The 23,216-nt window shown below is 35.6% G+C and overlaps 1 protein-coding gene across 8 annotated transcripts in view; it reads right to left on the bottom strand.

Moving 5' to 3' along the window:
- CENPK (centromere protein K) overlaps positions 1-23,216 on the bottom strand; it is a 133,003-nt gene that overhangs the window by 95,365 nt on the left and 14,422 nt on the right. For all 8 annotated transcript variants that reach the window (XR_014146736.1, XR_014146738.1, XR_014146737.1 and 5 more), the window contains exons 5-9: positions 20,238-20,310; positions 15,035-15,081; positions 5,610-5,692; positions 5,418-5,516; positions 4,953-5,085 (exon numbers count right to left, since the gene is read on the bottom strand). Coding sequence is in view for 4 of the 8 variants with exons in the window: in XM_081825700.1 (XP_081681826.1) it covers positions 4,953-5,085; positions 5,418-5,516; positions 5,610-5,692; positions 15,035-15,081; positions 20,238-20,310 (435 nt within the window). In the remaining 4 variants the exon portion in view is untranslated. The remainder of the gene's footprint in view (positions 1-4,952; positions 5,086-5,417; positions 5,517-5,609; positions 5,693-15,034; positions 15,082-20,237; positions 20,311-23,216) is intronic.

Here is a 23,216-nt window from a genome sequence, read left to right as displayed (position 1 = left end):
GTGTCTCTCTCTGTCAGACAAATAAGTAAAATCTTTAAAAAAAAAAAAAAATTCCATAGGTCATCTCTTCGTGCCCATGGGTCCTGTCCCCATGCTTTATTTAAAAAAACATCTTATTGTACCAAAACGAAAAACAAACAAAAAAAATCCCCAAAAAACAAAATATTCAATAGGACAAGGATCTAAAGGGGATCTGCTAGAAATCCCCTTCCAAGATAATATTAATCCTGATGAGCAGCTTGCGTTCAGACATTTAATTAATTACAAAGTCACCTACTATAGTGACAGCTAGTACTTTCCTGATACCAGTCAAAGATTACCAGGGAGTCCTTATAAAGTCTTATGTAGGGGAACCTGGGTGGCTCTGTCGGTTAAGTGTCTGCCTTCCACTCAGATCATGATCCTGGATTCCGGGGATCTGACCTCGCATCAGGCTCCCTGCTCAGTGGGGAGTCTGCTTCTCCCTCTGCCCTTCACCCCGCTCCTGCTATCTCTTTCTCTCACCCTCTCTCAAATAAATAAATAAATAAAATCTTAATTAAAAAAATTAAACTCTTATGTAAGTACAAATATACTAAAGAAAGAGTAAAAATAAATGCAATTACTGAGTAAAGATAGTAAAGCTGCATCTCAAAATCTCCTGACCTCTAATACCTTACAAATGAAAGAGTGGTTAAAAAAAAGCAGCATTCAGTAGTGATGAAAGCAAAGAGAATTAAAGAATTGATACAGAAATAAGAAGCTACAAAGCACAGATTAAAATATAAATGTTTGAGACAATCAAAGAAAAAGCAGAGGAACAATATGAGAGCAAACCAAGAAAAAAAAAGTTTTCAACATAAAGATATGAAAAACAATATGACATGATAAAATAAAATTTCCATGAAATGAAATGTGACCTAAATCTGCCCCTAAAAACAATGCCAACTTCAAAGCAAAACTGATATTGAATGATCAACATTGTGACATATTTCTGTTAAATTACTGAAGTTCAAAGATAAAGAACTCTTCAGGCATGTACTCAAGATATCTAGAGGCTGACCTCAGATCTCCACAGCACACTGTATTTCAGAAGAATGGAGCAATCCCTACCAATCTTAAATTTTTTTTTTAAATGTGCTGAAAATATCCTTTGGCTGTAAAAGCAAATAAAGTATTTTCATCATTCAAGAACCTAAGAAATAAAATGCCCAGGAATTCTGCTTAAACAAATTACTTATCAAAGAAATCCATCAAATCAAACAACTAATTAAACTTAAAAACTTAAAAATAAATGGTAAAAGATGATAAGCATTGAATTCAATACAATATAAAGACTAAACACATACATGAATATTGGTATGAGAACAGAATAAAAGCGCTATAAACCTGCCAAAGTTAAAATAAATAACACAAATTATAATGAGGTTATAGGAGGAAGAATGTTAATTTCCTCATCTTTTGTAGCAGGGAGTCAATGAATGCTGTCTAAAATTGAAAGATGAAATTTAAAAACGTATTATAATCTTTTATAATGTTTCTCATAATTTGTTTTCTATTAGGGATCTCTCCAGAATTAAAATCACTTGAAGCAAAGAAATATTTATCTGAGTTAAATAAATCAACTTCACTCATTTTTCTTCTATCAATATAAGTAAAATTACATGTAATAATACTTATTTTATATTGGCCTATACAAAACTACATTGATCTGGGGGCACCTGGGTGGCTCAGCCAGTTAAGCGTCTGCCTTTGGCTCAGGTCATGATCTTGGGGTCCTGGGATTGAGCCTGGTGTTAGGTTCCCTGCTCAGCGGCGAGTCTGTGTCTCCCTCTCCCTCTGTGTGCTCTCTCTCTCCCTCTCAAATAAATAAATAAATAAAATCTTTATTAAAAGAAACCTACACTGATCTGCATATCCATCAATCCATTTATGCTTCTATACTTGTATGTGTTTAGGAAGATGTCTCAAATGATGTTCACCTAATGTTAATGATGTAGTGGAGGGATTCAAGTTTTTTCTTTTTGTACACATCCTTGAATTTGATAAAGCCCAGTGTTATGGACGGAACTGTGCCTCTCAAAATTCACATGGTCAAGTCCCAGCCCCCCTGGTGACTATATTTGGAGATGAAGCCCTTAAAGAGGTAATTAAAGTTAAATGTGACCATAATGGTGGTACCCTAATCCAGCTGGACTGGTGTCTTTATAATAAGACAAAGAGACACCAGAGAGCTCTCTCTACTCTCGAACAGAGAAAAGGCCATGTGAGGACAGCAAGACATGGCTGTCCAGGAACAAAGGCCCCAGCAGAAACTAACCCAGATGGCATTTTGATCTTGGACTTCTAGCCTCCAGAATAGTGAGAAAATAAAATCTTTTGTTGAAGCCATTTAATCTGTAGTATTTTACTAAGGCAGATTGAGTCAACTAATACATCCAGTATTACTGCTTGACAGAGAGAGAGAAAAAAGAGAAAGTAATCTATCGTTTTGTAACATTTATCAACAGTTCATATACTTCATTTTAAAAAAGTGAGTTTATCAAATATGACTTAATAAACCCATGATGGCTTCTGGTGATCAATGATTCCTTTTTAGAATCCCTCAAAACCTCTGGTTTTATTACTGGAGAAGCTTGATAGATTAAAAAAAAAAAAGTTGAAAACAGGCAAGACTGGAATCAGAAAATGTCATTGAGTTATTGTAGGATTATGATCATTAAGAGGTAGGGAATCCTGAACTTAATGGTTAACAGAGGCTGTCAGTAATTTTAGAACAAGGTGTATAAATAACAACAGATAGAATGGGAGACATAGTCCATAACATATGTAAAGCCTCCTGATAGTTACAATGAAGAAAGGGAAGAATAAAAAATACAGATTATAAGGGGCGCCTGGGTGGCTCAGTTGGTTAAGCGACTGCCTTCGGCTCAGGTCATGATCCTGGAGTCCCGGGATCGAGTCCCGCATCGGGCTCCCTGCTCGGCGGGGAGTCTGCTTCTCCCTCTGACCCTCCTCCCTCTCATGCTCTCTGTCTCTCATTCTCTCTCTCTCAAATAAATAAAATTAAATTAAAAAAAAAAATACAGATTATAAGAAAACAAAACTTTCTTTCTTTTTTTTTTTTAAAGATTTTATTTATTTATTTGACAGAGAGAGACACAGCGAGAGAGGGAACACAAGCAGGGGGTGTGGGAGAGGGAGAAGCAGGCTTCCCGCAGAGCAGGGAGCCCGATGTGGGACTCGATCCCAGGACCCTGGGATCATGACCCGAGCTGAAGGCAGTCGCCTAACCAACTGAGCCACCCAGGCGCCCGAAAACAAAACTTTCTCTCCTTTTCCTAGTATACTCAGTCATTCAATAAATATGAACTCAGAAGGTACTATAATACATACGCAAGACGGTAGACCTACAAAGATGAATTCAACACATCAAGGAGCTCAGAGTGCACGGTGGGTGAAAAGAGAGATAGACATAAATGATTACTACAAAATCCTGTGACAAATGCTAATAAAATGGCACATAAACTTCGTTTAATACTTCACACAAGGGCGTGCCTGAGTGGCGCAGGTGGTTAAGCATCCAACTATTCTTTTTTTTTTTTAAAGATTGTATGCATTTATTTATTTGAGACAGAGAGAGAGAGGGCACAGTGGGGAGGAGGGTTAGAGGAAGAGGGAGAAGCAGACTCCCTGCAGAGCAGGGAGCCCAATGTGGGGCTCGATCCCAGGATCCTGGGATCATGACCTGAGCCGAAGGCACACACTTAACCAACTGAGCCACTCAGGCACCCAAAACGTCCAACTCTTGGTTTTGGCTCAGTTCATGATCTCAGGGTCATGAGATCAAGCCCCATGTCAGGCCCCATGCTCTGCACAAAGGCTGTTTAAATTTCTCTCTCCCTCTCCCTCTACTCCTCCCACTGCCACGCGCTCTCTCACTCTCTCTCTCTAAAATAAATAAATAAATCTTAAAATAAATACTTCATGCAAAAGATGATGTTTGACTCTTAAGAATCTGCTATCCTCATCAGATAGGAAGTGTTTTGTAAGCAGAGGGAATAAAACGTATAAGGCACAAAAAATGACAGGTCATTGCATACTTGCTGGGACTAGAGTGGTATGGTTGAATGGATTCATGCAAGAGATGAATAAAGAATGGTTGGGCAGGAGGTAAAGAGATAAACAAAGTCCAAATATAAATGCATTACTCTAAGGAGTTTTTAGACGTCGTCCAGTAGGGAGCCATCAGTTTTATGTTGAAAAATGATTAAAATATATATTTTTAGAAAGATCATTCTGGTGCCGGTTTCAATGCCTACTCTACTTCCACAAGCTTTATTTATTTATACTATATACTGTTTTTAAAAAAGGCATTAAAGTAGTTCTTCCCAATCTTCTGTCACCAAATAAAATATTTATTTGCTTTTGTGGAAAAGGTTTATTCCATCATAACTACTAGTAAAATAGTCAAGAACTTACATTAACTAACAGCTATCTTCTGATTTTAAAAGTTACATATGCTCATCATGGAAACTTTGGAAAATAGTAAAAACAGAAACAAAAACAAATCTCACCTAAAATCCTAGCCTCCAACATAGGCACTATTATATTTTTTGTTACAAATTAGACTCATAATATTTAGTTAGCTGTTTTATCCATTTAACAATAAATTGTGAGCATTTTAATACCTCTTCTGGTAGTGTTCAATACATTATTTTTAAAAGGTATATTTTTTCCCACCATATGGGTAAATATTTTAAAAATGCATTTAATCCTGTTTTATTGAACTAAGTTGCTTCTAGTTTTTCAGTCAATATTATAATATGATGGAATATTTCTATACATTTATCTGTGTGAATCTTTGAAACATATAATAAACTTACAAAAATTTATCAGAAAATTTACATTTGAACCTATGTGAAATAATCTCATATATAAATATCTACATGAATGTGTTCCCTAAAACTTACCTTTTTCTTTTTCTTTTTCACATTTCTATCAGGCAGAGGAAAATGATCTTCCAGAAACTCACCCAAGGTAATCAAGAGTTTCTCCTTATATTCTTTTATATCATGCATTTTAGTTTTCAGCTCATCAAAGATTCTAATACATATTTTAAAAATTAAGAGAAACATTTTACTGATAAAATACATAAAATACATAAGTATATGTAACTGGTAACTCATAAAGTTGATCAAACACGTTTTCAAACTTCATTTGTTCAAATGAAATAACTAGCTTTATGAAAGTAAAATTCTCTATTTAACATGTAGGGAAACTATACATCAAGTCATTAATCAAATGTCACGTAACAGTTGGTAAAAGTTAACTAAAACCCACAATTTCTAATAAAATTTCCCTTCTTTTCATGTATGTATTTCATGTAACATAAAAAAATAACTTTTTCCTATTTCAAAAAACTAGAATACAAATACCTTGATTCAGAAAATGTCACAACCTGATGTTTCAATTCATTGTGTAGTACATTAAGAGATTGCAGTATCTGTTGTTGTTCATCCAACCACTGTTGCTCCCTTTAAACATGGAAAAACAATACCAACATAGCCAAATAAAACATTAATACCAATTCAACATATATCAGTGATTAAAGGTAATTATAATTATACCTTTCCAAGTCTTCCTTTAGCTTTTCATTCTTTGACTGAATAGTAGAGAGCACCAATTCAAGATCATGTCTCAATTTTTGGAACTGGAACAAAATAATGCAAATTGTTTAGTCTGTAATCCTATAAACAGTTATATTTCTAAATGAGAGTGAAATTTACATTATTTGTTTAGGATAGATAATCAGAAACCAAGAGCAAAAAAGCCTACCAGTAAGTCTGAAAGGAAAATATACAGCAGGTACTAGGTTCTTTGTAATATTTCATTTGTTAAATTCAAAAATATAAGGAGTTTTGAGCAATACATTTTGATACTGAAAGACAATTAAAGAGTATGTTTTCAGTAATCAGGTAGATTAGGCTCTTTTCTAAGGAGACTATACAAAAACAGACACAAATGATTACCATTCATTTAACAAATATATATTGATCATTGACTACCAGACATTGTTGAAGGAGTCAGGGATTCAAAGATGAACAAGAGGAGAACTGAGACAAATATATAACTCCTGTGAGTGATCAGTATCATGAAGAAAAAATTGTAGGAATGGCTCTTTTAGGTAGTATGACATGGAGAGACCTCTCTGATCAGGTTAACAGTATAGCAGCAGATAAAGAAGACATGAGATAAGACATGATCATATCTAGCAAAAGAATGTTCCAAGCAGAGAAAATTGTAGGTACAAAGGCACTGAAGCAAGAATATATGTGACATATTTGAGAAACATCAAAGAAGACTGTGTGGCTAAAGTAAATTACAGTAACAACTGGAGTTTTTTCTAGTATCTTTTTGTTTCTAGAACAAATTAGCTAGTGTTCCATTCTCCTGATGTCAAGGGTTTCCATTAGCCTTTTACACATCTAAATCAGTGATAATTTAAAGATGTGTATCATAAACCTTATAGCAACCACGAAAAAAAAAGGGGGCAGGGGAAGAACCAGTAAACCAATAGTATAAATAAAATAGGTTTATTTTTAAAACTACACAAGTCAAGAAATTGGAAAGAGAGGAAAATAGGAACAGAGAAAAGGTAATACAAATAGGAAAGAAAAATCAAGTACCAAGATTGCAGAGCAACCACACTGATATTACATTAAATATGAACTAACAATATAATTAAATTAAAAATAAATAATAGAAAGGTAACTGGGAAAATCTGCAAACATTTAAGTATTAAAAACACACTTCTTGGAGGGGAGGGAGGTGGGAGGATGGGTTGGCCTGGTGGTGGGTATTGAGGAGGGCACGTTCTGCACGGAGCACTGGGTGTTATGCACAAACAATGAATCATGGAACACTACATCTAAAACTAATGATGTAGTGTATGGGGATTAACATAAGAATAAAAAAAAAACACACTTCTAAATAATCCATTAGTCAAAGAAGTAATCTACAAGAAAAAAATTATTATGAACTATTTGAAAATAAAAACAAAATAAAAACTTCTGGGGTGAAGCAAAAGCAGTACTCAGATGAGAATTTACAGCAGTAAAAGCCTCTATTAGAAAAACAAAAGCTCTCTGGGCACCTGGGTGCCTCAGTCCTTCAAGCATCTGCCTTCTGCTCAGATCATGATCTCAGGATCCTGGGATGGAGCCCCCTTTCAGCTCCCTGCTCAGCAGGGAGTCTATTTCTCCCTCTACTACTTCCCCTGCTCATGCTCTCTCTCTCTCAAATAAATAAATAAAATCTTAAAAAAAGAAAAGAAAAACAAAAGCTCTCAAATAAGGACAGCTTCCACCACAAGAAAAAGAACAAATAAAATCAAAAGTAAACTGAATAAAAAATAATGATTAAAAAGAACTTAAATACAGAAAAACAAGAAGAAAACTGGGGGGAAAATCAATGAACCCAAAGCTGATTCTTTGAGAAGGTCATCATAATTACCCACACTAATTACAACAGAAAAAAGAACAAAAATTACTAACATTATGAATGAGAGAGGTGACATTACTATAAACATTAAAATGGTAATGGAGGAATGCTAAGAACAAATTTAATAAATTTGACGAATTAGATGAGATGGACAAACTCTTTAAAAGACACAAACTACCACTTATTCAGAGAAAAAGAGAAAACCTGACCAGCCATAAAAAAACTGAATTTGTGGCTAGAAATTTTCCCACAAAGAAAACTCCAGGCCCATATGCCTTCACCTGTGAATTCTAGCAAACATTTAAGGAATAAATAATACTGATTCTATACAAACTCTTTTGAAGACAGAATAACTCTCAACTCATTCTAATAGGCCTGATACCAAAGCCTGACCAAGATGTCACAAGAAAAGAAAACCATAGACTAGTATCTCTTATTAATACAGACACAAAAACCTTAATAAAATTTCAGCAAATTAAATCCATCAATAAATAAAAAAGATTAAGCAAAGTGGGTTTATCCTAGGAATACATGGTTAATTAAACAGATATCATTTTTTTAAAAAAATCAATGTACTAAGTCAATGAATTCAGTATAGTCACTGTATAAAATGAATATACAGCAACTGTTGCATATCTATACATTAATAATGAAGCAGTAGAAAGAGAAATTAAGAAAACAATCTATTTACAACTATGCCAAAAACAATAAAATAGCTAGGAATAAACTTAACCAAGGAAGTGAAAGATCTATACTCCAAAAACTATAAAACAGTGATGAAATAAATTGAAAATGACACGAACAAATGGAAAGATATTTCATGCTCATGGACAGGAAAAACCAATATTGTTAAAAACGTCTATATACCCAAAGCAATCTACAGATTTAATACAATCCCTATCAAAATACCAATAGTGGTTTTCACAGAACTAAGACAAATAATCCTAAAATTTCTATGGAACCCCAAAAGACCCCAAATAGCCAAAGCATTCTTGAAAAAGAACAAAAGCTGGAGGTTTCACAATCCCAGATTTCAAGATATACAACAAAGCTGTAGTAATCAAAACAGTATGGCACTGCATAAAAACAGATACATAGATCAATGGAACAGAATATAGAGTCCAGAAGTAAATCCATGCTGTTATGGTCAATTAATCTACAACAAAGGAGGCAAGAATATACAATGGGAAAAAGACCATTTCTTCAACAAATGGTGATGGGAAAACTGGACAGCCACAAGCAAAAAAATGAAATTGGGCCACTTTCTTGCACCATACACAAAATAAACTCCAAATGGGTTAAAGACCTTAATGTAAGACCTAAAACCATAAAATTTCTAAAAGAAAACAGGCAGTAATTTCTTTGACATCAGCCATAGAAATATTTTTCTAGATATGTCTCCTCTGACAAGGAAAACAAAAGGAAAATTAAACTACTGAGACCACACCAAAATAAAAAGGAAACCACATCAAATAAAAGGAAACCATCAATAAAACTTACTGAATGGGAGAAGATACTGTAATTGTAATAGAAGGTAATTTCCTCGACTTAGTTAAGGGCATCTATGAAAAACCTACTACTAATATCACACTTGATGATGAAAGAGCAAATGCTATCCACAAAGGTCGGGAACAAGGCAAAAATGTCCATTCTCACCACTTTTATTAAATATGTACTAAACGTTCTAGGGGCACCTGGATGGCTCAGTCAGATAAGCCATCGACTCTTGATTTTGGCTCAGGTCATGATCACAGTGTCATGAGATTGAGCCCTGTGTTGGGCTCTGGGCTCAGTGGGGCGTCTCCTTGGGATTCTCTCCATCTCCCTCTGCTAGTGTGCCCTCTCTCTCTCTCAAATAAATAAATCTCTAAAAAAAAAAAAAGTTCTAGAACGGCACAATAAGCCAAGAAAAACATATGAAAGGCATCTAGCGGCACCTAGCCAGCACAGTCAGTTAAGCACCTGACTCTTGGTTTCAGCTCAGATCGCAATCTCAGGGTTGTGAGACTGAGCCCCGAGTCTGGCTCCGAGCTCAGTGTGGAGTCAGCTGGAGATTCTCTCTCCCTGTCCCTCTGCCCCTCCCGCTCATGTTCTTGCTCTCTCTCTCTCTCTGAAAAAAAGAAAGAAAGAAAGACAGGAAGAAAGAAAGAAAGAAAACATATAAAAGGCATCCAGATGTAAAGGAATAAATATAAGGGCCCCTGATCTCAGATGATACAACTAGCCATGTAGAAAATCCTACAACATCTACAAAAAAGCCACTAGAATAAAGGGGTTTATCATACTCACTAATAGAAGATCAATATATAAATATTAATTGTATTTGTATGTATCAGGATTAAATAATTGATAATTGAAAAAAGAATACCACTTTAATAGCATCAAAAATATGAAATACCAAAGGGATGAACCTGACAAAAATGTGTAAGACCTGCACACCTCTATTACAATTTATTAACTCTTTCAAAAAATCATGAATTGGGATGCTTGGCTTGCTCAATCAGTAGAGCATGAAAATCTTGATCTTGTGGTCATGAGTTCAAGCCCCACATAAGAGGGGGTAGTTTTCTGAAAAAAATAAAAATTAAAAAAAATCAAGAATTAATATTGAATTTTGTCACTTATTCTTTCTGAATTCATTGGGACAATCAAATGTCTTTTTTCTTTTTTAGTCTTTGATATAATGAATTATAAGACACTGATGAGATAAATCTTAAAAGTACTAAATAAATGGAGACCTAAGTAAATACAGAGATCATACAAGGCTCATGGATTCGAACTGAGATTCAGTATATTAAAGACGTCAATTCTCCTCAAATTAAACTACAGAGGGCGCCTGGGTGGCGCAGTTGGTTAAGCAACTGCCTTCGGATCAGGTCATGTTCCTGGAGTCCCAGGATTGAGTCCCGCATCGGGCTCCCTGGCTCAGCGGGGAGTCTGCTTCTCCCTCTGACCTTCCCCCCTCTCCAGCTCTCTCTCTCTTTCTCTCTCTCAAATAAATAAATAAAATCTTTAAAAAAAATAAAATAAAAAAATTAAACTACAGAATCAGGGCAATCTCAGTCAAAATTCAGTAAGCTTTTTATGGGATTGAATGACCAGCTAACTCTATATGAAAATATAAAACAATTTCGATAAGGAACAAAAAAGATAGAGAATTCATACTATTTTATTTAAGACTTTTAAGTCTTAACTTCAGTAAATAAAACAATGTGGTATTGACCTAAAGACAGAAACACAGAAAAAAGGAAAAGAAATAACCACAGAATGAAGAACAAATGGAGTCTAGAAATGGATCCACACATATACGGTTGGTTAATTAATTTTCATTAAGCATGCAAAGGAAATTCAAAAGAGAAAAAATAATTTTTTTCAACTATTTGTGCTGGAAACCCACAATTAGTATTCATATGAAAGAAAATACAGCTTTATCAATAACTCATTCTATATAAAAACATGAATTCAAACTGGATCATAAATGTGAAACTTTGAAATTTTTAAAGAAAAGAAAAGCTTTGTGACCTTAAGTTGGACAAATATTTCTTATATTTGAGCACAAACCTTAAAAAAAAAAACTTGATAAAACAGAGTTAATCAAACTGGGAACTTAACGTTTCTTAAAAGACACTATTAAGAGAATAAAAAGATAAGTGTGCAGGGAAGAAGTTGTACAAACTGCACATTACCAAGAAAGGCCTGTCTTCAGGACAGGTCCCCTGTGGACTCCTGAAGGATGAGCTCTGAAGCCTTGGAATATTATGCCTGATAGGAGTGTTTATATAGAGGTGCTGGGATGGATCAGTATGTAGAGCATGCAACTTTTGATCTTGGTGTTGTGAGTGCAAGCCACACTTGGCACCAGTTTGATTAGAGAGTTTATTCTAACTATGTGATTTATGGTGAATGCAATTTTGCTCTGGAGGGCTGGAGTGTGAGTAGGTGAGGTCAGTCAAGGAGGCCCCTTATGCATAGTGACTGACTACTGATAAAAACTCTAGACAACGGGGCGCCTGGGTGGCTCAGTTGGTTAAGCGACTGCCTTCAGCTCAGGTCATGATCCTGGAGTCCCGGGATCGAGTCCCACATCGGGCTCCCTGCTCGGCAGGGGGTCTGCTTCTCCCTCTGACCCTCTTCCCTCTCGTGCTCTCTGTCTCTCATTCGCTCTCTCAAATAAAAAAAAAAAAAAAAAACTCTAGACAACAAGGCTCAGGTGAACTTCCCTATTTGAAAACACTTTGCACATGTTGTGCACTCAGTTGCAAGGAGAATTAAACAAATTTATCAACTCCACTGGGAAAGGACTACTATAAGCTTAGCCTATGTGTGTTTTCCCTTGCTCATTTTAATCTGTGTTTCCTCACTGTAATAAACTGTAACCATGAGTACAATAGCTTTTCTGACTCCTGTGTGCCCATCAACGAAATGAGAGTGGTCTTAGGGAAAAACCTGACAACAGCTGGCCTCGGAAGTGGGATTTTGCTATGACTCTGGCTCACCAAAACATAATGAAAGCACTGTGTGGGAAAAAGAAGGATAATTGGGCAGAGAATGATGAACCTGGTGCCTGATGTTTACCCAGTCAAAAAAGAAGACAACAGTTGCACCATGATCAATAATTACAGGCAGAAGTATTCTGGGAATTTAGAAATGACAGAAAAAATTCTCAGACAGTTGGCTGACTGGATGCATATGGAAATACTTATGATACTGTGAAAGAAACAAGCTAAATATTCAATCTCTTTGTTATTTTTATCTGTAATAGTTAAAATGAAAATGTTAAGGCCAATGCTAGTACTGCATCGTTTGGATTCCAGCCAGTTCAAACCAGAGTTACTAGCCTAAGGGCTGCTACCAAAGGGAAAATTACAGTGGATCATTATGTCATGTCATTTTTAATTCATGACATTGAAAATTTGGTGGCTCATTTCAATATAAAAAAGAATCTTTATCTTTCATTCTGGGAAAATGTTCATGTATTATTTATTGTTTCTTCCCTTCCATTTTTCAAAAACTTGGAACTTCTACTGGTTGTATTTTGTACTTCTGAGTTGATACTCTAGTTCTACTATCTTCTGTTATTCCAATTTTCCTTTTTTTGCCATCCTTACTCTGTAGGAGATTTCCATGACTATAATTACCAACATTTTCGTGTTTATTTCAGGTATCATGTTTTTATTTAGAAAGGCTCTTATTCTCTGATTGGTCCTTTTTAAAATAACAGCTTTTATGAGATATATTCCACATACCATACAGTACGCATTTAAAGTGTATAATTCAGTAATTTTTACGGTACTTGTAGAGTTGTGCAAAATCACCACAATCTGTTCTAGCACATTTTCATCATCCCAAAAGGAAACCTGTTAGCAGTATCCATTAGCAGTCACTCATTATTTCTTCTCCAATCACCCAGCCTTAATCAATAAGCAACAACCTACTTTCTGTCTCTATGGATTTGCCTATTATGGACATTTCATATAAATAGAATAATATAATATGCAATCCTTTGTGACTGGCTTCTTTCATTTAGCATAATGTTTTCAAAATACACCTATATTATGGCATATCGGTACTTCATTATTTTAGACAATAATACATCACTGTATAGACGTATCACAATTTATTTATCCATTCATCAGTTGATGAATATTTAGGTTGTTTACCATTTTTGGCCATTAAGAAAAATGTTGCTATGAACATTCATGTTTAAGTTTTTGTGTGGACACACACTTATTTTCATTTCTCTTAGGTATACAGCTGGGAGTGAAACTACTGGTTCAAATAGTAACTCTTTCATCTTCTGAGGAACTACCAAAATGTTTTCCAAAGTGGCTGCACTATTTTACACTCCCACTAGCAGTTTATCAATGTTCTAATTTCTCCATATCTTCATCAATACTTGTTATTGTCTGTCTTTTGATTATAGCCATGCTAGGGGGTATGAAGTAGTACTTTTATTAAGTTGGCATTCTGTTATTTTTTAATGTTTTTTCAAAGATTGATTGATTTGAGAGAGAGAGCACATGCATAAGCAGGGCGAGGGGCAAAGGGAGAGAGAGAGACTCTCAGGCAGACTCTCCAAATGAGTGAGGAGCCCAGCACGGGGCTAGATCTCATGACCCTGAGATCATGATAAGAGCCGAAATCAAGAGACACTTAACTGACTGAGCCACCTAGGTGCCTCTGTTATTTTTTAATCAAATTTTTTTTGTCTCTCTGAAGATATTGTTTGTGGTTTTTTTTTTTTAAAGATTTTATTTATTTATTTGACAGAGAGACACAGCCAGAGAGGGAACACAAACAGGAGGAGTGGGAGAGGGAGAAGCAGGCTTCCCGCCAAGCAGGGAGCCTGATGAGGGGCTGGATCCCAGGACCCTGGGATCATGACCTGAGCCAAAGGCAGACGCTTAACGACTGAGCCACCCAGGCGCCCCTGAAGATATTGTTTATTAAATTCTCTTTGTTCCCCGAATTGTCTCTATTTCCTTAAGGTTCATCTTTATCAGTTATTTTGGGTTACTACCTTTCTATTTGGAGGCATTCACAAACACTGATGACCACTGGCTGGCCAAAACTCAAAAATACTAAAAACCCTGTTATGAATGGGATGTTTTGATGTACACCAATCCTGCTTTTTCACTGAGAACGCCAAAAATTAACACTTATAGATCTTTTTCTTAAGCCATTTAGATTTTCCAGAGAAGATTGTTTTATCTCCACTCTGAGGCTATTTTATAATAGATTGTAAGACCTCTGAGAAAGAGCAGGGAAAGGAGCTGGTACTTCCACCACACAGTATAAAATATTAACTGGATCTTTCTGACCTTTGACCTGCACGCCAACCCTACTAAACACCCAACCTGGTATCCCTGGGTCCAGAGCCTCAACAGTTTAATCTCTCCATATCCTATACCTCCAGTTTCCAAGTGTGGGGGTAAAAAGTTAGCTGCCTGATTAGAAAAGAGAAAGCCTATCTATGTTCTGCTGTTAAAGAAATCTTGTTTTTAGCTTCAGACTTGAACCTTGGATTTTGTAGTACAAGTTTCCTTCAAATCCCAAGACTTTTTTTCAACTCTGTAGGGCAGATAATATCTTTTCATCCCTATCTCTGTCTCTTGACACACAGATACTTATTTCTTTCCATGCATTACAACCTTGTTTACAATTCTTGTTTGACCTAATGGACTTTGACCGAATGGACTTACATGTTAAAAAAAATATCTTTATTGATATGTAGGTTAAGTTTTGAGAAGAACAGATGTATATTATGATCATTTAACTATGTTTAATGTTTTTGCTTGTATTATGAAGAGTTTAATCAACTGGAAATTAAATATAAGAATAAAGTTCACATTAAATACTAACAATAGTTCTGATATACAAATTGGTGAAATGAAATTCAAGTCATTTAAAACATTCCATTCAATAAAACATAAAATCAAAATAAAAAAATTAATATGGCTTTAAAGTAGATTCATCCTACTTATCTCATGAATCCCAAACACTTCTAGTTATAGGTTAATTAAGGTTACTACAGATTTACTAAGTGACTTACCTCTTCTTTGCCTAATGTTACAAGAACTTCTTCATTCAGTGGAATTACTACAGAAACAAAACAAACCAAAATTATACATATATGCTTAGTTAAAGCTCAAAAATAGGGGCGCCTGAGTGGCTCAGTCGTTAAGCGTCTGCCTTCGGCTCAGGTCATGATCCCAGGGTTCTGGGATCAAGCCCCGCATCGGGCTCCCTGCTCAGCGGGAGGCCTGCTTCTCCCTCTCCCACTCCCCCTGCTTGTGTTCCCTCTCTCACTGTCTCTCTCTCTCTGTCAAAATAAATAAATAAAATCTTTAAAAAAAAAAATCTCAAAAATAAAGAATTTGATTTTGCAGGTTTTTTTCTTTGTTGGTTGGTTGGTTTTTTTAAACATTTCATTTATTAATTTGACAGAGAGAGACACAGCGAGAGAGGGAACACAAGTAGGGGGACTGGGAGTGGGAGAAGCAGGACCCTGGGCTCATGACCTGAGCCAAGGCAGACACGTAACGACTGAGCCACCCAGGCACCCCTGATTTTGTGGTTTTTAAGATACCTCTATTTTCTTATTTAACATCTTTACATATATAATCAACTTACATATAATTTTAGACAAACATGACATTTATGCATTTTTGGACTTTGTGCCTTTTGTTTTGTTTTTCAATCTCTCAAAAATAAAATTAATAATCTATACTGTGTCCTTAAATATATCTCTAATTATATGATCCTATGCATGTATATGTATATGTACATGTACATTATCTGTACATATACATGCAAGGGTTATTCATTTTGTTATTGCTGGTTTTACAAGAATGGAGTATCATATACATTATTCTTTTTTTTTTTAAGATTTTATTTATTTATTTGACAGAGAGAGACATAGCAAGAGAGGGAACACAAGCAGGGGGAGTGGGAGAGGGAGAAGCAGGCTTCCCGCTGAGCAGGGAGCCCGATACGGGGCTCGATCCCAGAACCCTGGGATCATGACCTGAGCCTAAGGCAAACACTTAACTGACTGAGCCACCCAGGCGCCCCTACATTATTCTTATTTTTGCTCAACAAAATCCCCATGGAAATCCTTTCTATTCATCTGGTGTAAGTCTAATTCATAATTTTAAATCACTTCAAATTATTCCACAGGGTAAATATACCATAGTGTATTGAGTGATATCAGTACTGACTGAACGTTAACTTCGTACCTAATTTTTAGCCACAAAAAACAATGATGCAGTAAGCATTTTTTAATTTATGTCTTTATGTACTAGTGCTTTCATTTCTTTGGGATAAGTTGCCAGAAATGGAATTTCATAGAAGGAAATGTGTATTTTTAATTTTAATATAGGGTGCCAGATTCTTTTCAAAAAATTTCTATTAGCAATAAGAAACAGCAAAATATATAAACTCTTCTAAAATTTTTGCCAGTTTATGAGTATAATGTTTCAGTTTAATTTTGCATAGCAAATTAAATCCTTATACTTAGAAAAGTTCAACCTTTGTACTTTAAGTTTACCTTTCCTAATAAAGTACTATTTAAAATTTATCAAATAATATGCTACTGAAAATTTTCTAATCTATCTGCTATTCTAGAGGGTCTTCTGACAGGAGAGAACTTCCCACATGTGCTTCATAGGCCCCGTATCAGAACTGATTATTGGCAGCCTCAGGGTGGCTACCAAATCATTTCAACAAATGCAATGAGAAAGATTCTAAGAACATAAAGTTAAGAATCTTCCTCTTGGCCAGTGTGGTCACGAGTAGCATTTCAGTATTGATTCATCTAATCAACTCAACCCATACAATATAGCAGCTTCTAAGAATATAAAGACATTTTAAATCCTTTCAGTGTGGCAATCTATGGCCCTGGCAGCCTGAAGCAAAATGGGTATTTGGCATATGGGTCAGCCTGTGTGCTTGGTGTCACCAGTACAAAACGTGTATATAAAGGATGATGATAATAAGAAAAATAGAAACTGAAAATTCCCTGATACATAGCATCAAAAAGAATAAAATACTTAGGAATAAATTTAACCTAGGTGGCAAAAGACTTAAATGCTGAAAGAAATTAAAGATAGCACTCTCTCGGGGCGCCTGGGTGGCTCAGTTGGTTAAGCGACTGCCTTCGGCTCAGGTCATGATCCTGGAGTCCCGGGATCGAGTCCCGCATCGGGCTCCCTGCTCGGCAGGGAGTCTGCTTCTCCCTCTGACCCTCCTCCCTCTCATTCTCTCTGTCTCAAATAAATAAATAAAATCTTTAAAAAAAAAAAAAAAAAAGATAGCACCCTCTCATATGCTCTCTCTCTCTCTCTCTCATATAAATAAATAAATAAAATCTTTAAAAAAAAAAAAGATAGCAACAAATAGAAAAACATCCCATGTTCAAGAATTAGATGACTTAATATTATTAGACATCAATACCACCCAAAGTGACCAACAGCTTCAATGCAATCCCTATCAAAATTCCAATAATATTTTTGTATAAAATAGAAAAATCCACCATAAAATTCACATGGAATCTCAAAGGACCCCAAAGAGCCAAAATAATCTTGAAAAAGAAGAACAAAGTTGGCAGTCTCCTATTTCCTAATTTCAAAATTTACTGCAAGGCTACAATAATCAAAAAAGTATGCTACTGGCAATAGAGACAGACATAAAGACCAATAGAAGGGAACAGAGAACCCAGAAATAAATCCTCACTATATGGTCAAATGATTTTTGACAAGGATGCCAAGACAACTCAATGGGGGAAAGAACAATCTTCTCAACAAATGGTAATGGGAAAACTAGATAATACACATGCAAAAGAATGAAGTTGGACCTTTAACTTTCAAGTTTGAAAATTTCTATTATTAATAAAAAACAATCTTGAACAAGAGGTAAAACGTCTATTATAACAAACTAGCGGATTGGTGATGAAAGCCTAGAGTAAATTTGTGGCAGTAAGGCTTCATAATTAATGACTATATGTAATATATGAAAAAGGAAGAATGTAGAAGGACTCTTAAATTTATGGCTGATTAAATAGATTCCATTCAATGGATCAGAGAATGGAGATCAATTCATAAATCTGAGGCATGTGTAGAATATTTTGGAAAAAGTAGAGATATATATAAGTATGACATTAAAGAAAGTCTGGCCTGGATACACAGATTTGGAAACAGTCATGAAAATTGTGTCCTCCTGGGACGCCTGGGTGGCTCAGTCGGTTAACCGTCTGCCTTCGGCCCAGGTCATGATCCCAGGGTCCTGGGATCGAGTCCTGCATCGGGCTCCTTGCTCAGTGGGGAGCCTGCTTCTTCCTCTGCCTGCCGCTCCCCCTGCTTGTGTTCTCTCATTCTCTCTCTCTGACAAATAAATAAATAAATAAATCTTTAAAAAAAAAAAAGAAAAGAAAAAATTGTGCCCTCCTATCCACCCAAATTCATATTTTGAAGTTCTAATCCCCAGCACCTCAGAACGTTCATATATTTGGAACTGGGTCCTTAAAGATGTGATTAAGTTAAAATGAGGTCATTAGGATGGGCCCTACTCCATTATGACTGGTGACTTCTTACAAAGAGATTAGTAAATGGATGGGTGACTATGTGAAGACCCAGGGGGAAGATGGCAAGGTATAAGACAAGAGAGGCTTCTGAAGAAACCAACCTTGTGAACACCTTGATCTTGAACTTCTAGCCTCCAGAATTATGAAAAAATTAATTTCTGTTGTTTAAGCAACCCCAGTCCATGGTACTTTATAGCAGCCCTAGCAAACTGATATAGAAGTTATTAATGCAGATATAATATATAAAAACAAAAGGAGAAAATATAATGCTAGAATAGCATATAGAGTAGGAAGCAAAAATTGCTGAGCACAGTCCTCTAGGGAACAGCAAATTTTAACAGCATAGTATGAGCAGCCTTTGAGATGCTAAATATAATCCTGAGGAGGCAACAGGATATATAGTTTAATGCAAATTAAAGTAACCACTGTGTATATATATATATATATATATACACACACCTACGAGAAATACTAAAATTTAAAAAAACTACCATGTGGTAGTGAAGATGTGGAAAAGTGGTGGGGATGAATATAGTAAGTATTTAAGATCAAGAATGCAGATGAAATTGTCTAGACAGAGAATGAATAGAAGAATCCCAACACTTGGGATTAGAGAGCAATAAATCTACAAAGGAGACTAAAATGGGAACTGGGGGAAACTAAAGGAAAGGAGGCAACTGGGCAGAAGAAAAGAGAAGGGAAATGTTACAGGTGCCTGGGTGGCTCAGTTGTTAAGCGTCTGCCTTCAGCTCAGGTCATGATCCCAGGGTCCTGGGATCGAGTCCCACTTCGGGCTCCCTGCTTGGCCAGAAGCCTGCTTCTCCTTCTCCCACTCCCCCTCTTGTGTTCCTGCTCTTGCTATCTCTCTCTTTGTCAAATAAATAAATAAAATATTTAAAAAAAAAAAAAGAAGGGAAATGTTAAAAGAATTACAGCCCATATAAAATACCAAATACACACATATATGTGGCACAGAAAAAGTAAGCTTTCATAATAGAAAAGTATCTCCTAGCTGGGTATTTTAAGTACAGATTTTTAAGCCATTTTCTATTTCTTGACAAAAGGCAAATATAGAGCTGGACCCCGCTGGACAAGTCAAGAGGCAACATACAATCTATGTAGTCCCTATGTAAATAAGTATCTAAAATAACTTTTCTCCTCTACTAGGTAAGTTTCTTTTCTTCCTTATTTTTTTAAAGATTGTATTTATTTGAAAGAGAGAGAGCACAATCGGGGGGGGTAAGAGGCAGAGGGAAGGGGAAAAGCAGACTCTCCTGCTGAGCCAGAGAGCTGATGCAGGGCTCAATCCCAGGACCCTAGGATCATGACCTGAGCCAAAGGAAGACCCTCAACTGACTGAGCCACCCAGGCGCCCTCCATGAAGTAAGTTTCATTCATTAAGACACAATTTACAGTTTCTACTGAGCGGGTAAGACAGTGTCTGCAAGGATCAAATGATGGATATAATAAGGTCTCCATAATTTAAGATTATTATAATGTCACATAAACATATTCATCTATAATAATAAAATAAGCACAAAATAATATATATAAATGAAAGAAAAATTTAGGCAATTTCAACAAGGCTAAATGGATCTTGTAATTCTTATAATCATGAAATTAATTTGCCACTAATTTGTTTACAAAAATATAAATCTAAAAATAAGAACCTTACTTCCAGGACTTTCTTTCTGCCATTGATTGAGTTCAGCAGTCAAACATTTCGCTTGCATAATTAATAATGACAGCTATAAAAAAAAAAAGCAAGAGTATAAAACAAAGTCATTTTTTATAGAATATTCATAGATATTCATAGATGAAAGTGTAGACATTCTTAATATACTTTAACACAAGTTCTTAACATAAATAGCTAACATAATAGGCATCCAAAGTATAAAAAATTATCACTCCAAACAGAATTCTACTTTAAACCATTATTAATTATAGCTCATAAACTGCCTATTATACCAGTGATATAGTCTTAAAAAATGATCAATTCTACTTTACCACTCAACCTAAAATAAAAGAACCTAAGTATACTTCTTTTATTCCCTAAATTAATATTACTTTAAAAATATAGGGGTATCTGGCTAGTTCAGTCAGTGGAGCATGTGACTCTTGATCTTGGGAATGTGAGTTCAAACCCCACATTAGGTATAAAGATTACTCAAAAGTAAAATCTTTAAAAACATAAGATGTTATTTCTTGCCAACAGTTTTTAGACAAATTTGCTTTAGGGGAGCCTGGGTGGCTCTGTCAGTAGAGCATGAAACTCTTGATCTTGGGATCATGAGTTTGAACCCTACAGTGGGAGTAGAGTTTACTTTAAAAAGACAAATTTAGGGGCGCCTGGGTGGCTCAGTCGTTAAGCATCTGCCTTTGACTCAGGTCATGATCCCAGGGTCCTGGGTTCGAGCCCCACATCGGGCTCCCTGCTCAGCGGGAAGCCTGCTTCTCCCTCTCCCATTCCCCCTGCTTGTGTTCCCTCTCTCGTTGTGTCTCTCTCTGTCAAATAAATAAATAAAATCTTTTTTAAAAAAAGACAAATTTACTTTTAAGATACTCTTTTTTCTCTATGCACTTTCAGAAAAATAGCAACTGCTTTTAGGGGGTTGCTAAAAATAAATTTAAATACAAACACAGAGGGTCACCTGGCTGGCTCAGGCAGTAGAGCATGCACTCTTGATCTCGGGTTGTGAGTTCAAGCTCCACATTAAGCAGAGATTACTTAATTAAAAAAAATTTTAAATACATATATAGAGATAATTATAAAATGAGATTGCTTCCACAGGCTACTTAAAAAAAACCAATACACAACAGTCTAAGATGACATGTTTCTGATATTAAGTGGCTCCAATCATTGTAATTTTGGTAATTACATATCTGTGATAAATCTGATGCCTGATTAGATTATTAAATTGAAGTCTATGTATGCTTAAAGTTAAATTTCAGAACATTTTTTATCACCTCTATATAATTGTTATTGGAAGCTAGATTAAAAAATGCAATGGGTATTACTGAAATATTTACAATAAAAGAACAACAAGTACTTTCTTTTTAACCATTTTTTTAAAAGATTTTTATTTATTTATTTATTTATTTTTATTTATTTGAGAGAGCGCATGCGCGCACAAGCTGGAGAAGTAGAGGGAGAGAGACAAGCAGACTCCCAGCTGAGCGCGGAGCCCGACGTGGGGCTCAATCCCACCATCCTGAGATCATGACCTGAGCCGAAATCAAGAGTCAGATGCTTAATCAACTGAGCCACCCAGGTGCCCCTTAACCAATTTTTATGATACAGAGCAGGTGGTTCAAAGACCCTGCTCTGTATCTAAACACTATTGAATAGTCAAGAGGAAGAAAACCTAGTATATTTGAAAGCTTTATATAATTACATAAAAATTCATTTGCAGGTTTTAAAATTTTTACCAAAGGAGAGTTTAACATTATTTTCTTATAACTAAATATGAGTGTGAAAGGTTTGCTGTGAACTATAAAGCAATTTTATAAATGCTAATTATACCTAAGAAGAAATAACAAATTCTTAGAAAGTAGTATCTAAAGTAGGCAAAACTATCATAATGATAAGAAATTGGTATCACTTTTCCTGCACATATTAGGTTGAAATGCATCAAATAACCAATATTCATTTTTCAACTTTAAAAAAAGAAAGCAATTTCATACAGTTCAACTTTGTACTATGTTGATGAAGTACAGCTCTTACCTTCCCAAAGCCCAGCTAAGGCAAACACTCAAATTATTTCTGTCCTTGCCATAAAATTAAACAATACTTTCTAAAAAACAACAGCAATATTTCTAAAGTGATTTATATGAAATTTGAGAATCCCTTCCATTTTCTAATTTAAAATATCTAACTTTTCTTTAAAAATGGATTGTTTTAATACTGAAATTTTAAAGTTAATAGGTATGCAAAAAAGAGTAACCAAAGCAAGCCTGATATTATTTAAAGGACTGCTTTCAAGGTTGGCCCTTCACTGGCATCTGGGAACTTGTATTTTGAGATGGTTCCCACCAAAACCTATTAAGAGTGGCTGATTGTGCTTTAACTGTTTTTGCAAAGAATATGACTTAAGCTTAACACCTGCTTTCCTTCTGAAAGTCTGGTATTTTGATAACTGCTACCCAGAGGGTGCCTACGTGACTAGCCCCCACAAAACACCTTGGTCATTGAATCTCTAATGAGGTTCCCTGGTAGAAAACATTTCACACTGTCACAACTCCTTCAGGGAATTAAGCACATCTTACGTGATTCTGATAAGAGAAAACTCCTGAAAGCTTGTGTCTGGTATCCTGTGGACTTTACCCCATGGTCCTTTTCCCTTTGCTGATTTTAGTTTGCATCCTTTTAATGTATCTTAGCCATGAATATAACTACACACTGAGCCTTGTGAGTCCTCCTGTGAGTTGCTGTGAGTCTTGTGAATTACTCCTGGGAGTAATCTTGGGGACTCTCAACACAATAGGAAAAGATATTTTGTGGAGCCCTTAGACAATGTTCTTATTGACTATCTCAGGATAGATTCTTTACAACTATATAAGCACTTCCACCAAAGCCAGTTGTTTGTTTGGCTCAATCCATGAAAATCACTCAGGAAATGTAGAGGCCCAGTCCCTAGTGATTCTTTTTTTTTTG

Source organism: Leptonychotes weddellii, chromosome 7 (assembly GCF_054177405.1).
Source record: "Leptonychotes weddellii isolate Sample4059 chromosome 7, ASM5417740v2, whole genome shotgun sequence".
Lineage (NCBI taxonomy): Eukaryota > Metazoa > Chordata > Mammalia > Carnivora > Phocidae > Leptonychotes > Leptonychotes weddellii.
Note: the sequence above shows the minus strand (reverse complement) of the source record. Positions and strands in the feature narration are given on the sequence as shown.